General features: G+C 46.6%; 1 protein-coding gene across 4 annotated transcripts in view; it reads left to right on the top strand.

Annotated features, from left to right (window-relative positions):
* LOC110527986 (membrane-associated guanylate kinase, WW and PDZ domain-containing protein 3) overlaps positions 1-14,051 on the top strand; it is a 145,897-nt gene that overhangs the window by 121,827 nt on the left and 10,019 nt on the right. For 2 of the 4 annotated variants that reach the window (XM_021609674.3, XM_021609676.3), the window contains exons 8-19: positions 865-971; positions 3,693-3,884; positions 4,696-5,313; positions 7,685-7,716; positions 8,327-8,489; positions 8,740-8,846; positions 8,949-9,141; positions 9,243-9,428; positions 9,674-9,859; positions 10,003-10,099; positions 10,300-10,405; positions 10,648-10,785. In XM_021609674.3, the coding sequence (XP_021465349.3) occupies positions 865-971; positions 3,693-3,884; positions 4,696-5,313; positions 7,685-7,716; positions 8,327-8,489; positions 8,740-8,846; positions 8,949-9,141; positions 9,243-9,428; positions 9,674-9,859; positions 10,003-10,099; positions 10,300-10,405; positions 10,648-10,785 (2,125 nt within the window). The remainder of the gene's footprint in view (positions 1-864; positions 972-3,692; positions 3,885-4,695; positions 5,314-7,684; positions 7,717-8,326; positions 8,490-8,739; positions 8,847-8,948; positions 9,142-9,242; positions 9,429-9,673; positions 9,860-10,002; positions 10,100-10,299; positions 10,406-10,647; positions 10,786-14,051) is intronic. The other 2 variants (XM_021609675.3, XM_090241166.1) reach the window with 1 other exon arrangement.

The following is a 14,051-nucleotide window of genomic DNA, read 5'->3' on the forward strand; positions in this document are numbered from 1 at the left end:
TGAAACGCTTGCTTTGTTTTATTACTGGTATTACATAAGGGTCCCTCCTAGGTAGAGGCTGTGTGTGAGAGAGAGGAACCCATACTGTTTGTTTCAAAGGCAAATGGACGGGGACGTTTTGCCGCCGGTGTTCCAGTTCAAAATGAACTCGGTGTAAAACAATGGCTTTGTTATGCCAGAGGGACAGACTGTCTACATTGTTAAAGACAAGAAAAAGTAGTCAGGAGTTCATCTCTAGTTTTATTCAACTAACATGGAATCACTGGTCACTTTAATAATGGAACACTAGTCACTTTATCATGTTTACATACTGTTTTACTCATGTCATATGTATATACTGTATTCCACTCCGACATTGCTCATCCTAATAGTTATATATTTCTTAATTCCATTCTTTAACTTTTAGATGTGTGTATTGTTGTGAATTGTTAGATACTACTGCACTATTGGAGCGAGGAACACAAGCATTTCGCTACACCTGCAATAACATCTGATAAATATATGTGACCAATACAATTTGATTTGATTGATTTGAACAGTCCAAACATTAGGCATAGACATGAAGAGGACACTAACCCCCTTGCATCTGTATAGACTTGCTATCAACAGCTCAAAGAAGAAACATTGGGAAAGCAATGTAAAAATACCTATTGTTAATGGATTGAGAATTAATGTATAGTGCCTTATATCACCCCAGTGCATTCTAAGACATGCTATAACCATTCATAACAGTGCTTTCATCATGAATCACACACAGGTGGTCTGCAGAATTCCACACAGATGGTTCAAGGGATCTTGTATGTGTCTGTGTCAGTAAATTTGTGTCTACAATTTTAATCACATAATAGATTGTTTCTGTTTCAGTCACATCAACCAGAGAACCCAGTTTGAGAACCCAGTCCTGGAGGCCAAGAGGAAGCTGAGCCAGGAGACTACTGCCACTATCCAGCAGGGGGCACCCCCTCCCCCAGGTAAACATTAGTCACCTCACTTTGTCTTCACATCACTCCTTCTTCAGCTCTGGACAGCTTTCTTAAGGCTGTTATATATCTAAACTCAACAATGAGCTTCCATGATTGCATATTGACCTCCTACATGTTGAATTGGTTTGCAGTGGTGGAAAATGTAGCAGCCATGACCTCGCTCATGGTTGTAGGAGAGTTATCATGTCAAGTGTTATCATTCATGAATAGCCCTTCAAAAGTAGCGATGTATGATCTACTCTGTGTCCAAGGGAAGGCAAGTTCTCTATACTCATGCCAGAGTTGGCATGTAAGACAAGCCACTCTTCTGCCATAATAAACAATATGAATTAAATATGCTTTCATTACAATGGATGTATAATACATGACAGCGCAGGGAGTACAGCTTGACATTCATGTTCTGCTGCTGAGGAGTTCACAAATGGGAAGGGGAGGGGCTGTGACAGCTGTTGGAACAGCACATCTTAATAAGTGCCAAGCATAACAAGACATCTCTCAACTAGTTAACTTGCTATTACTAGCCAGGTGGGGAGGGACTGAGACAGCCATCTTCCCTGGGATTTCACCATGTTGTGGGTTGTCAGAAGGTTACTATGATGTAACCCAAACAATGGCAGTTGCACCTCAGGCTACCAAGAGTTTTCCAAGCTCAGAGATTCCCAGAGAAAGTAATGCAACATCGAGGCCCGTCTGCAGTGTTTACCAAGGATCTGAGGGGAGACCATCAGACCTCAACTTGGATTGACCTTTTAGAAATTCCCAAAGGTCCCTTACCAACAGTCATCTTCAACAACATGTGGGACTACAGATTCCCACAGTGCAGTACTACACCTTCTGGACCTACTGACCTTGGTCTATTACTGTATTTTTGGGTTTAGAGTTTGCAATAAAGGCATTTCACTGTATTTTTGCACGTGACAATACAACTTGAAACTGAAGCTACGTATCAGACCAGACCCTGGCTGTTTAGGTGACATGGTTACTGGTAGGTCTGGCACAATTACCATACTGTATAACCATGTAACCGACGGTTATGGATGAAAATAAAATAACCGTCATAACTGTGTGTGTGTGTGTGTGTGTGTGTGTGTGTGTGTGTGTGTGTGTGTGTGGAACGAACCGCTGACTGAAAACGCGACGACCGGGCATATGTGCAGTTGAGTCCGTTTTTTTCCTCTTTTTTTTCTCCTTGCTGAAACAAGCAAACTAGTCTTCTGTTGTCTAGGCAGCAACAGCACACATAGAATTATAGCACATGCAGTCAGGAGCGGAAGATATGAGAAGATTTGCACACAAAAAAATGCTATTTGAACAGTTATTACGGATAACGCTGCCATTTTGGCTGGCCAATTACGGTCATACAGAACTCCATGATCGGCACTGCCCTAGTTGCTGGTTTATTTGAACTAAAGGCCTATGAGATGCTCTTTAAGCAGTGTTTTGACAAGGCTCCCCACTCCAGCCTGCCTAGAGCCCTAGTAATCACTCTGCAATTCAACTAGACTGACACTGACAGCCTTATATAGCTATTATTTATCTCCACCCTTTTAACCTCTACCAGCAGCTTCATTTTCATTCACATGAACAAGACTGTCTGTGGTCGTGTTGACTGATGTCTGTGGTGAATTGAACCAAACATTATACACATCATGGCTGTTGAGAATGATTTGGGTTCCTCTGTTCTGGCCTTCAAATGCTGTCAGCATTTCATCACATAGAGATCTCTTGAGTCTAATACACACGCACGCATGCACACACATACACAAACACGCACACGCACACATGTTAAATGACAAATTGGTTATCACTGTCACAGTTTGAAAAGCAAGATCCCCATGAGTTCATCATGTGATTATGAATGTGATTATGTAAATAAGATGATCTTGATCCGTTGAACAGGGCAGCTAGATTCCATCCACATTGTATTGAATCCCCCTCAGCTCTGGGCTGCACTATGGGCCATACAGTGCCATACAGTCACCACAGGACTGTTTTGCTCTATCATATAGGACTGGAATGTACCTGAGACAGTGAAGCGGGGAGAAAAGATGGTATGCTTCTGCTATAAAGTGCTGATAGGACAGTAAAGCCAGCGAGGTAAAAGCTCAGCTGGCCCATTTAATGCTGTATGACCCTAACAGCCTGTTATTTACTGGACTGTGTGTCCACGGTCGTACGAGGGGGTATTTATGCTGCCAATGACCTCATGTTGTTCCTTACTAAAGTTATACAAGGCTCCCCTGACAAACCTCTTTTTCTGACTCACTGGCTCTTTTGGGAGAACATGAAAAAGGGCCTCATGCCTAACTGAACAATTTCGGAGGTGTTATGTCACTGTTTGAATCAACAGCATGTTAATGAATTCCACAATTCACATCAAATTACTAAGCTACTAAAGCTGTCATTAAATATTTTGTCTGTTAATGTTTTAGGGCAGTGTTTTAGTCAAAGGGACTATTGTTTAGGGCAGCTTGCTGTGTTGACCTGGCAGGTAGTTATTGTTGCAGTGTGGTTAATTGCTGACAAAAATACATTTCAGGATGTTCGAAGAGCTTTTAGCTATACTGTAGTGAATAATATTGTACCTAACTTGAGAGAGTTGCTTGAAACGTCTTGAGGTTGTTACTTTGTTACGATGTTGTTGTTTGACACCTTATTTAGCTATGCAACTTGCTCTAACTCTCCCACTCGTACACATTCACGTTCCAGGTGAGCAGGTTGCACCAGGCTTCACCCCAGACCCATCCCAGCTGCAGGGAGAGATGTTCCACACTGCTCTGAGGAAGAGCTCCCAGGGCTTTGGCTTCACCATCATTGGGGGCGACCGCCATGATGAGTTCCTGCAGGTGAAGAATGTCCTCAGCGACGGCCCTGCCGCCAATGATAAAAAGATTGCCTCCGGTGAGTAATACACTGCTGCGCTGAGCTGTGGAGAGCCACACACTTTCACCAGCTCAAAAGACAGCTAGTGAACCTAATGAAAGGCATGTTGGTCCCTATAGAGGGACTGCACTTACCCTAACACTTCCCTAAGAGATGCAATAGAAAGAAAGAGCAAGAATTCTGTCAGTTTCATTTTCAAGGGGATCATTCTGTAGCAGGACAGGTTATGGTGTATTCTGTGTGTAGCCCTGTATCTCTGTTGCACACTCGGATCTTCCTTTAGCTTTGAGGCTATCTGGGGCTCTGCATCCTCAGCAGCTTTGCTTGTGTGAGCTGAGAGACCAACATGCCTTTCCTGTTTGACGACGGTTGCTGTTCTCTGAGCTGGCCGTCAGGGTGAGATGTAAAGGAAACATACCCGTCTCTCTCCTAATGATCTGCCTGGAAGCACTGCAAGTTGAGGCCTGTTAGAACAATGGAGAGAGGGAGCAGAGGAGGGAGGGAGGGTAGGAGGGAGGTGGCAGGAAGAATGGAGGTAAGTAGGACATGAGATGAAAGGGATGGGGGAGAGATGGGAGGACGAAGGAACGTGGAGAAGAGGGGGTGGCACCTGTTTGACAGTCAAGTCGAATAGAGGACTTTCTGATAGTGATGATCCATCTGAAAAATAATTCAGTTCGCTACAAACAAGAGAGTCACCTAGCTAACAAGTAACTTTATTGCCATAACAACCATTACATCTCCCATGGGTAAGTCTGTATATGTTTACTGTTTACTAAGGCTAGTTTCCTCTCTCTCCTCTCCTCCCTCTCTGGTCTCCCCCCGCCAGGCGATGTGATCGTGGAGATTAACGGGACATGTGTGCTGGGGAAGACCCACCCTGAAGTGGTGCAGATGTTCCAGTCCATCCCAGTGAGTCAGTATGTTGACATGGTGCTGTGCCGCGGCTACCCGCTGCCCCCAGACGTGGAGCCAGACAGTGAGGACCCACCTCCCCCATCTTCTCAGCCCCTGCAAGGGGGCGAGGTGGTGACGGCCGTGCCCCTCATCAATGGCCAGCCCCTGCTGGTGAAGGGTGACGTGCTGCACGGCTCCTCCCAGGAGCTGCACTACGTCACGACCGACGCCAGCGGGCGGCCCGTGGTGGCTGCCCTGCCCAACGGGAGGCGTCCTGAGCAGGGGGGAACAGGCCTGTTGCAGCCCGAACTTGTGAGTGTGCACCTGGTGAAGGGCCCAGGCGGGTTTGGGTTTGCCATCGCAGACTGCCCCCTGGGCCAGAAGGTGAAGATGATCCTGGATGCCCAGTGGTGCCGAGGCCTGCTGAAGGGAGACGTGATCAAGGAGATCAACCGTCAGAACGTCCAGACACTAAGCCACGCCCAGGTGGTGGACATCCTCAAAGACCTGCAGGTGGGGAGCGAGGTCAACGTGCTGGTGCTCAGAGGAGGTGAGTCTTGTTAACGCTGCCTTGTGTTACATAACACTAACACTGTGACTGTACTGCTGCGACATTACTTTTGCCATGGCATTAGTGTGATACAGTGATATCACTGTCAATGTGACCTCAACAGTATCCCTGGGGAGGGAGGTCAATATGCTGATACTGACAGGAGGTGAGAGAGTGGATCAGCTACCACTCACTCACTCACTCACACACACACACCCACACACACTATGTTATGGAATCTTGGTGATGTCACTGTGTCTGCTGTAGGTGAACACAAGGGACTGTTGCTTCTTTGGCTTATACGATCGCATAGTAATGACAATTGTAGAGACCCCCTATGCAAACCAACCCACCCTTCACATGTACACTACATGACCAAAAGTATGTGGACCCCTGCTCGTTGAACATCTAATTTCAAAATCATGGGCATTAATATTGAGCTGGTCCACCTTTGCTGCTATAACAGCCTCCACTCTTCTGGGAAGGCTTTCCACTAGATGTTAGAACAGTGCTGCAGGGACTTGTTTCCATTCAGCCACTAGAGCATTAGTGAGTTTGGGCACTGATTTTGTATGATTAGGCCTGGCTCGCAGTCGGCGTTGCAATTCATCCCAAAGGTGTTCGATGGGGTTGAGGTCAGGGCTCGACAAACCATTTCTCGATGGACCTTGCTTTGTGCACAGTGGGCATTGTCATGCTGAAAAAGGAAATGGCCATCCCCAAATCGTCTAGAATGTCATTGTATGCTCTGGCATTAAGATTTCCCTTCACTGGAACTAAGGGGTCTAGCCCAAACCATGAAAAACAGCCCCAGACCATTATTCCTCCTCCACCAAACGTTACAGTTGGCACAATGCATTGGGGCAGGTAGAGTTCTCATGGCATCCGCCGAACGCAGATTCTTCCGTTGGACGGCCAGAGGGTGAAGCGTGATTCATCACTCCAGAGAACAAGTTTCCACTGCTCCAGATCCAATGACGGCGAGCTTTACACAACTCCAGCCGACGCTTGGCATTGTGCATGGGGATCTTAGGCTTGAGTGCTGCTGCTCGGCCCTTACTGTATCGCAGTATATCCTGTATCCTGAACTGCGAAACTCTCTCTCTGTCAGGCGTTCATACTGCAGTCTGTTGCAGGCCTAGGAAGGGAAGTTACATAAGCAAGGGGCTCTGCTCTGCCTGCTCTGCTCCTGGGGAGTGAGGGAGGGGAAAGCACCCTTCAAAAGTCTCCCACATCTATCTCCCGCCATCCTGGGAAAATCGTACACAAGTCGATGAACCGGAATGTCTTTGATCATCATCAGAGGCGCAGAGGATTTCTGCATGCTTCTATATCCGTGGCCCTTAAAGAGCCCGAGCTAATCGCTGTATGGCACCCAGGGGCCCCAGGGGTCTCCTCCTCACAGTCCTCCTCCCTTCTTCTCTCTTCCTCTCTACACTTACACTCCCACAACCCTGTCCCTCCCACCCCACACACACAGAGCATGACCCTGCAGTTGGAGCAGCCTCCGCCTTATTCAGGCAGTCCAGCGGTGGAGCTAATGTCAGATTTAACCCTCATTAGAGATAGGCCCTTGGGTGAGAGGCAAAGGCCTGAGAGAGAGAGAGAGAGAGAGAGAGAGAGAGAGAGAGAGAGAGAGAGAGAGAGAGAGAGAGAGAGAGAGAGAGAGAGAGAGAGAGAGAGAGAGAGAGAGAGAGAGAGAGAGAGAGAGAGAGAGAGAGAGAGAGAGAGAGAGAGAGAGAGAGAGAGAGAGAGAGAGAGAGAGAGAGAGAGAGAGAGAGAGAGAGAGAGAGAGAACATACTGCATTCATCTTATTTAATATATGTCATGTCCTTGATTCTCGCAATGGAACTGGATCTCCCGGTTACACCAGGGTCCATGAACCCTTTTCCGCTTAGCAGACGAACAGTCTTCCTCTGTAGGCTTCCAGAGAAGGGCATGCTGGTAGATCCATTTAATGCTGGAGCCACATTAAATGTGGGTACAATCTGAGCGTGAGAAATGAAACGTGTGGGTGTACTGTACAGTTGACAGTAGAAAACATTATTGGTCATTGCATTTCATGCATGACTTTCTCTCTCTCTCTCTCTTGCTAACTCTCTATGCTATACTAGTCCTCCTTCATGTAGGTCCCCTCTCTCTCACATGAACATATCTCCTATTTGTCTTTAACAACACAGTGATGTCATGCTCTTTGATGGAGTATGCAACAGCACTGTTTTATACCTGCTGAGTCGAGACTATTTCAACACAGTTATTCCTTCACCCTTCTCGTTCTCTTTTAGCGAGGCAGTGCCATCTACTGGCTGATGTCTCATTTGTGCAAGGTTTTCTAAACATTCTCATGACTCATGCTAGTGTTTCTCACAGGTCAGACATCTCCTGTGAAGAGCCTGAAACCTGTGAGTAAAAGCAGACAATGTTCTATAATACTCTGTGTTTTACTATTGTATACCTTGGCACTTATCCCTCATTTTCATATTAAAGCCTTTTGTCCTTTAGCTAACCAGCAAGCCCCATTGCATCACATTAAATGATAACTACCAGTATAAATTTGAATATTGATTATGTTTCAGACGGCCTCCTTTTGTTTGCTTTGAAAACGGTCTTAATTACTTCCATTCAGCATTCATTTTCTCAGCCTTTTGTCTGTGGATTGTAATGGTAATGAAGCATAGAAGCCTTTTTAGATAAGATTGTATATTCTTATGACAGCTTTAGTTGAAGCTGGCCTTTTCCACAGAATAAGCCTGTCAGTGCCATAGGGAAATCTTCTTACGCCTGTGGATGTTAAATTGCATTCAAATCCCATTGGCCATTGGTTTACCATGAAGCTATCGGGGGTAATGTGAAGGCAATGTGGGAGCCAGCAGTGGAATGACCTTTCACTCCTTTAATATTCAATCACCATTACATCCTGTGCTCTGTGTCTGGGTAATGATGTATATATAGACTGTGTGGTCTTCAATGTGATCTAACTGTGCTGTGTCTGTGGCTCTGTGACCCCATCAGAGGCAGGAGATGACAGCTAGCACAGAGACTCTGGACTGTGTTACAGACTCTGTCTCCCAGGCCCTCCCATACCATTCCAACACCTCAACCCTGCGCAACGACTCACCCAAACGGGACGCCACAGAGATGTACCTCAAGTCCAAGGCCCTGCTGGAGAGCAAGCGTGAGTGCACATCCACCGACAGAGTCTGGTTGTAGAGGTGGTCTAGTAACCTTATGCTCAGTTATATTCCATCCATAGCTCTGTGTTTCATTTGTATGTTCATGACCGTCTATTAATGGTCACCCTACATTTGTGGATCCAGTATCAATGTGAGCTATAAGATAAGCCTGTGAGTTCACCCTGCTGACTGGATGATTGAATGGTGTTCACCTCTCTGATACCCTATCTAACCCCTGTGAACTGTCCACAGAGCCTCACACCAAGGACTTGGATGTGTTCATCAAGAGGGACCAGGAGACTGGCTTTGGCTTCCGTGTTCTGGGAGGAGAAGGTCCAGAGCAGCCAGTGAGTACCGAAGTATGAACTTCTTCCCTGTTAGATTATCTTTGTACTTTTTTAACACTATAGACAATGTTTGTTGAGTGTTTCTGACTCAGACTATGACTCTCTTTTTGACAGGTGTATATTGGTGCCATCGTGCCCCTGGGTGCAGCTGAGAAGGATGGGCGTCTGAGGGCTGGTGATGAGCTCATAGGCATTGATGGAATCATGGTCAAGGGCCGTTCCCACAAGCAGGTTCTGGACCTGATGACCAACGCTGCCCGAAACGGTCAGGTCATGTTGACTGTGCGTAGGAAAGTCATCTACAGAGGTGAGCACTCACTGACTGCCTGGACCCTCTACTCCTTGGTCACTAAAACACACACACATTTGATACTACTCTTCAGTCTATACTCTCCATGTGTTTTTCAGATATGACTGAGGAGGAGGCAGGGCTCCACATGGCTCCAGTGTTGGTGAACGGCTCCCCCAGACTCCCTCGTATCCAGATGCCCAGCGTGCTGGACCACGAGTCCTTCGACATCACCCTCCACCGCAAGGACAGCGAGGGCTTCGGCTTCGTCATCCTCACCTCTAAGAGCAAGCCCCCGCTTGGAGGTGAGAATGGATTTGATGCCTAGCACCCCACTGCTTATCCCAGACACAACCAAACACACACTAGTCTCCTACTGTTCAAGCTAGACCAAGCCATTACAAATAATATAGCATCATATCACCCAAAATATGGGAACAGAGTTTAAAGGAAAAAATAGTATTGAGTCCCTCACAGACCTATTGTATATTTCTGACTGAATCCATTGGGTGGGATGGGTGTGTTATCAGACATCTCTCTCTCTTTGCAGTGATTCCTCATAAGATTGGACGCATCATCGAAGGCAGCCCCACTGACCGCTGTGGCCTGCTGAACGTGGGTGACCGCATCTCAGCGGTCAACGGGCGGTCCATCGTGGGGCTGTCTCACAATGACATTGTTCAGCTAATCAAGGATGCTGGCAATGCTGTCACCCTCACCGTGGTCCCGGAGGATGGTAAGCGTCACCAGTAGTATCACCCATGAGATGGGACTATGTTGGTCTCCCTGGTATTCCCAGTCATATACCTACGACTGTTTAGGATGGTTGGTTTGTGTTTGTGTCCTCATAATGGTTTGACTTGTATTTGTGCGTTCTAGAATACAAGGGTCCTCCCTCTGGAGCCAGCTCAGCCAAGCAGAGCCCTGCCCTTCAGCACAGAGCTATGGGTCAGAGGTCAGCCATGCAGGAAGAGCGGTAAAGGCCCTGATCTTACTCATTAGTACACCAAAACATGGAATAAAACCCTGCTTCAGCATTTAGCAGAACAACCCAGAGACTTAAGTCTGAATGATTGATTGATTGCTTTGTTCTCTGTGCCCCCCAGCAGAGAAACTGCTGTGCATTATTGAAGATATACATATAGTAGTGTGACTGAATGCTGTTGTCTGTTCTAGTTATAACCTAGATCTGGAGGAGAAAAGGGAGGGAGTCACCTGGGCTGACTACAAAACTCTGCCTCTGAGCGAACAGGGAACAATGTGTGTTACAGGCCCCAAACAGGCAAGGCTCATTTCGTTATTTCTGTCATTGTTTGTTTAGGGATTTTTAGAGTGTTTAGGGATTTTACATGAATTAAATTGACACGACTCAGAAAAAACATCATTATAACTTACAGCTTAAGTTCGGTGTGTGTGTGTATTTGTGTGTGTGTGTCTCTGTCTATGTATGTGTGTCTGTGTGTGTGTGTGGTTATGTGTATGTGTGTGTGTGGTTATGTGTGTTTGTACGCATGCGCCATTTAGGGCTGCATCACGGTGGAGCTGGACCGGGGGTCCCGGGGTTTTGGCTTCAGTCTGAGGGGAGGGACTGAGTACAACATGGGCCTGTACATCCTGAGACTGGCTGAGGAGGGGCCTGCTCTGCTGGACGGGAGAATCCACGTAAGTCTGACCCCCGGTGCCTTAGGAAATATCCACACACGTTACTGTTTACGTTATTCAATATCATGTTTTGAATAATAAAATGTCTAATAACATGGCTTGTTGCCTTTGGGGATTTGATCATCTAAATGTGTGATGTTTGTGTATGTTTATCGAAATGTAATGTTTGTGTATGTATGTAGGGCGGCAGGTAGCCTAGCGGTTAAAACCTCTCTGGGATATGTGGGACGGTAACGTCCCACCCCGCCAACAGCCAGGGAAAGTGCAGGGCGCCAAATTCAAAACAACAAAAATCTCATAATTAAAATTCCTCACACATACAAGTATTTCACACCATTTTAAAGATAATATTCTCATTAATCCAGCCACAGTGTCTAATTTCAAAAAGGCTTTACAGCGAAAGCACCACAAACGATTATGTTAGGTCACCACCAAGTCACAGAAAAACACAGCCATTTTTCCAGCCATTTTATTTCACCTTTATTTAACCAGGTAGGCTAGTTGAGAACAAGTTCTCATTTACAACTGCGACCTGGCCAAGATAAAGCATAGCAGTGTGAACAGACAACAACAGAGTTACACATGGTGTAAACAATAAACAAGTCAATAACACAGTAGAGAAAAAAAAAGAAAAAAAGAGTATATTCATTGTGTGCAAAAGGCATGAGGAGGTAGGCGAATAATTACAATTTAGCAGATTAACACTGGAGTGATAAATGATCAGATGGTCATGTGCAGGTAGAGATACTGGTGTGCAAAAGAGCAGAAAAGTAAATGAATAAAAACAGTATGGGGGTGAGGTAGGTAAATTGGGTGGGCTATTTACCGATGGACTATGTATAGCTGCAGCGATCGGTTAGCTGCTCAGATAGCAGATGTTTAAAGTTGGTGAGGGAGATAAAAGTCTCCAACTTCAGCGATTTTTGCAATTCGTTCCAGTCACATGCAGCAGAGAACTGGAAGGAAAGGCGGCCAAATGAGGTGTTGGCTTTAGGGATGATCAGTGAGATACACCTGCTGGAGCGCGTGCTACGGGTGGGTGTTGCCATCATGACCAGTGAACTGAGATAAGGTGGAGCTTTACCTAGCATGGACTTGTAGATGACCTGGAGCCAATGGGTCTGGCGATGAATATGTAGCGAGGGCCAGCCGACTAGATCATACAGGTCGCAGTGGTGGGTGGTATAAGGTGCTTTAGTAACAAAACGGATGGCACTGTGATAAACTGCATCCAGTTTGCTGAGTAGAGTACTGGAAGCTATTTTGTAGATGACATCGCCGAAGTCGAGGATCGGTAGGATAGTCAGTTTTAGTAGGGTAAGTTTGGCGGCGTGAGTGAAGGAGTGTTTGTTGCGGAATAGAAAGCCGACTCTAGATTTGATTTTAGATTGGAGATGTTTGATATGAGTCTGAAAGGAGAGTTTACAGTCTAGCCAGACACCTAGGTACTTATAAATGTCCACATATTCTAGGTCGGAACCATCCAGGGTGGTGATGCTAGTCGGGCGTGCGGGTGCAGGCAGCGAACGGTTGAAAAGCATGCATTTGGTTTTACTAGCGTTTAAGAGCAGTTGGAGGCCACAGAAGGAGTGTTGTTTGGCATTGAAGCTCGTTTGGAGGTTAGATAGCATAGTGTCCAAGTAAGGGCCAGAAGTATACAGAATGGTATACAGAATGGTGTCGTCTGCGTAGAGGTGGATCAGGGAATCGCCCGCAGCAAGAGCAACATCATTGATATATACAGAGAAAAGAGTCGGCCAGAGAATTGAACCCTGTGGCAGCCCCATAGAGACTGCCAGAGGACCGGACAACATGCCCTCCGATTTGACACACTGAACTCTGTCTGCAAATTAGTTGGTGAACCAGGCAATGCAGGCATTAGAAAAACCAAGGCTGCTGAGTCTGCCGATAAGAATATGGTGATTGACAGAGTTGAAAGCCTTCGCCAGGTCGACGGCTGCACAATACTGTCTTTTATCGATGGCGGTTATGATATCGTTTAGTACCTTGAGCGTGGCTGAGGTGCACCCGTGACCGGCTCGGAAACCAGATTGCACAGCGGAGAAGGTACGGTGGGATTCGAGATGGTCAGTGATCTGTTTGTTGACTTGGCTTTCGAAGACCTTAGATAGGCAGGGCAGGATGAATATTGGTCTGTAACAGTTTGGGTCCAGGGTGTCTCCCCCTTTGAAGAGGGGGATGACTGCGGCAGCTTTCCAATCCTTGGGGATCTCAGACGATATGAAAGAGAGGTTGAACAGGCTGGTAATAGGGGTTGCGACAATGGCGGCGGATAGTTTCAGAAATAGAGGGTCCAGATTGTCAAGACCAGCTGATTTGTACGGGTCCAGGTTTTGCAGCTCTTTCAGAACATCTGCTATCTGGATTTGGGTAAAGGAGAAGCTGGGGAGGCTTGGGCGAGTAGCTGCGGGGGGGCGGAGCTGTTGGCCGAGGTTAAAGTAGCCAGCAGGAACGCATGGCCAGCCGGGGAGAAATGCTTGTTGAAGTTTTCGATTATCATGGATTATATCTGTTCTTAGTTCTGCATTTTTTGAACGGAGCATGCTTATATAAGATGGTGAGGAAGTTGCTTTTAACGAATGACCAGGCATCCTCAACTGACGGGATGAGGTCAATATCCTTCCAGGATACCCGGGCCAGGTCGATTAGAAAGGCCTGCTCGCAGAAGTGTTTTAGGGAGCGTTTGACAGTGATGAGGGGTGGTTGTTTGACTGCGGACCCGTAGTGGATACAGGCAATGAAGCAGTGATCGCTGAGATCCTGATTGAAGACAGCCGAGGTGTATTTGGAGGGCCAGTTGGTCAGGATGATGTCTAAGAGGGTGCCCATGGTTATGGATTTAGGGTTGTACCTGGTAGGTTCCTTGATGATTTGTGTGAGATTGAGGGCATCTCGCTTAGATTGTAGGACTGCCGGGGTGTTAAGCATATCCCAGTTTAGGTCACCTAACAGAACAAACTCTGAAGCTGGATGGGGGGCGATCAATTCACAAATGGTGTCCAGGGCACAGCTGGGAGCTGAGGGGGGTCGGTAGCAGGCGGCAACAGTGAGAGACTTATTTCTGGAGAGAGTCATTTTTAAAATTAGTAGTTCGAACTGTTTGGGTATGGACCTGGAAAGTATGACATTACTTTGCAGGCTATCTCTGCAGTAGACTGCAACTCCTCCCCCTTTGGCAGTTCTAATTTGACGGAAAATTTTATAGTTGGGTATGGAAATCTCAGAATTTTTTGTGGCCTTCCTAA

The sequence above is a fragment of the Oncorhynchus mykiss genome, chromosome 7 (genome assembly GCF_057628025.1).
Source record: "Oncorhynchus mykiss isolate SJ-2025 chromosome 7, ASM5762802v1, whole genome shotgun sequence".
Classification (NCBI taxonomy): domain Eukaryota; kingdom Metazoa; phylum Chordata; class Actinopteri; order Salmoniformes; family Salmonidae; genus Oncorhynchus; species Oncorhynchus mykiss.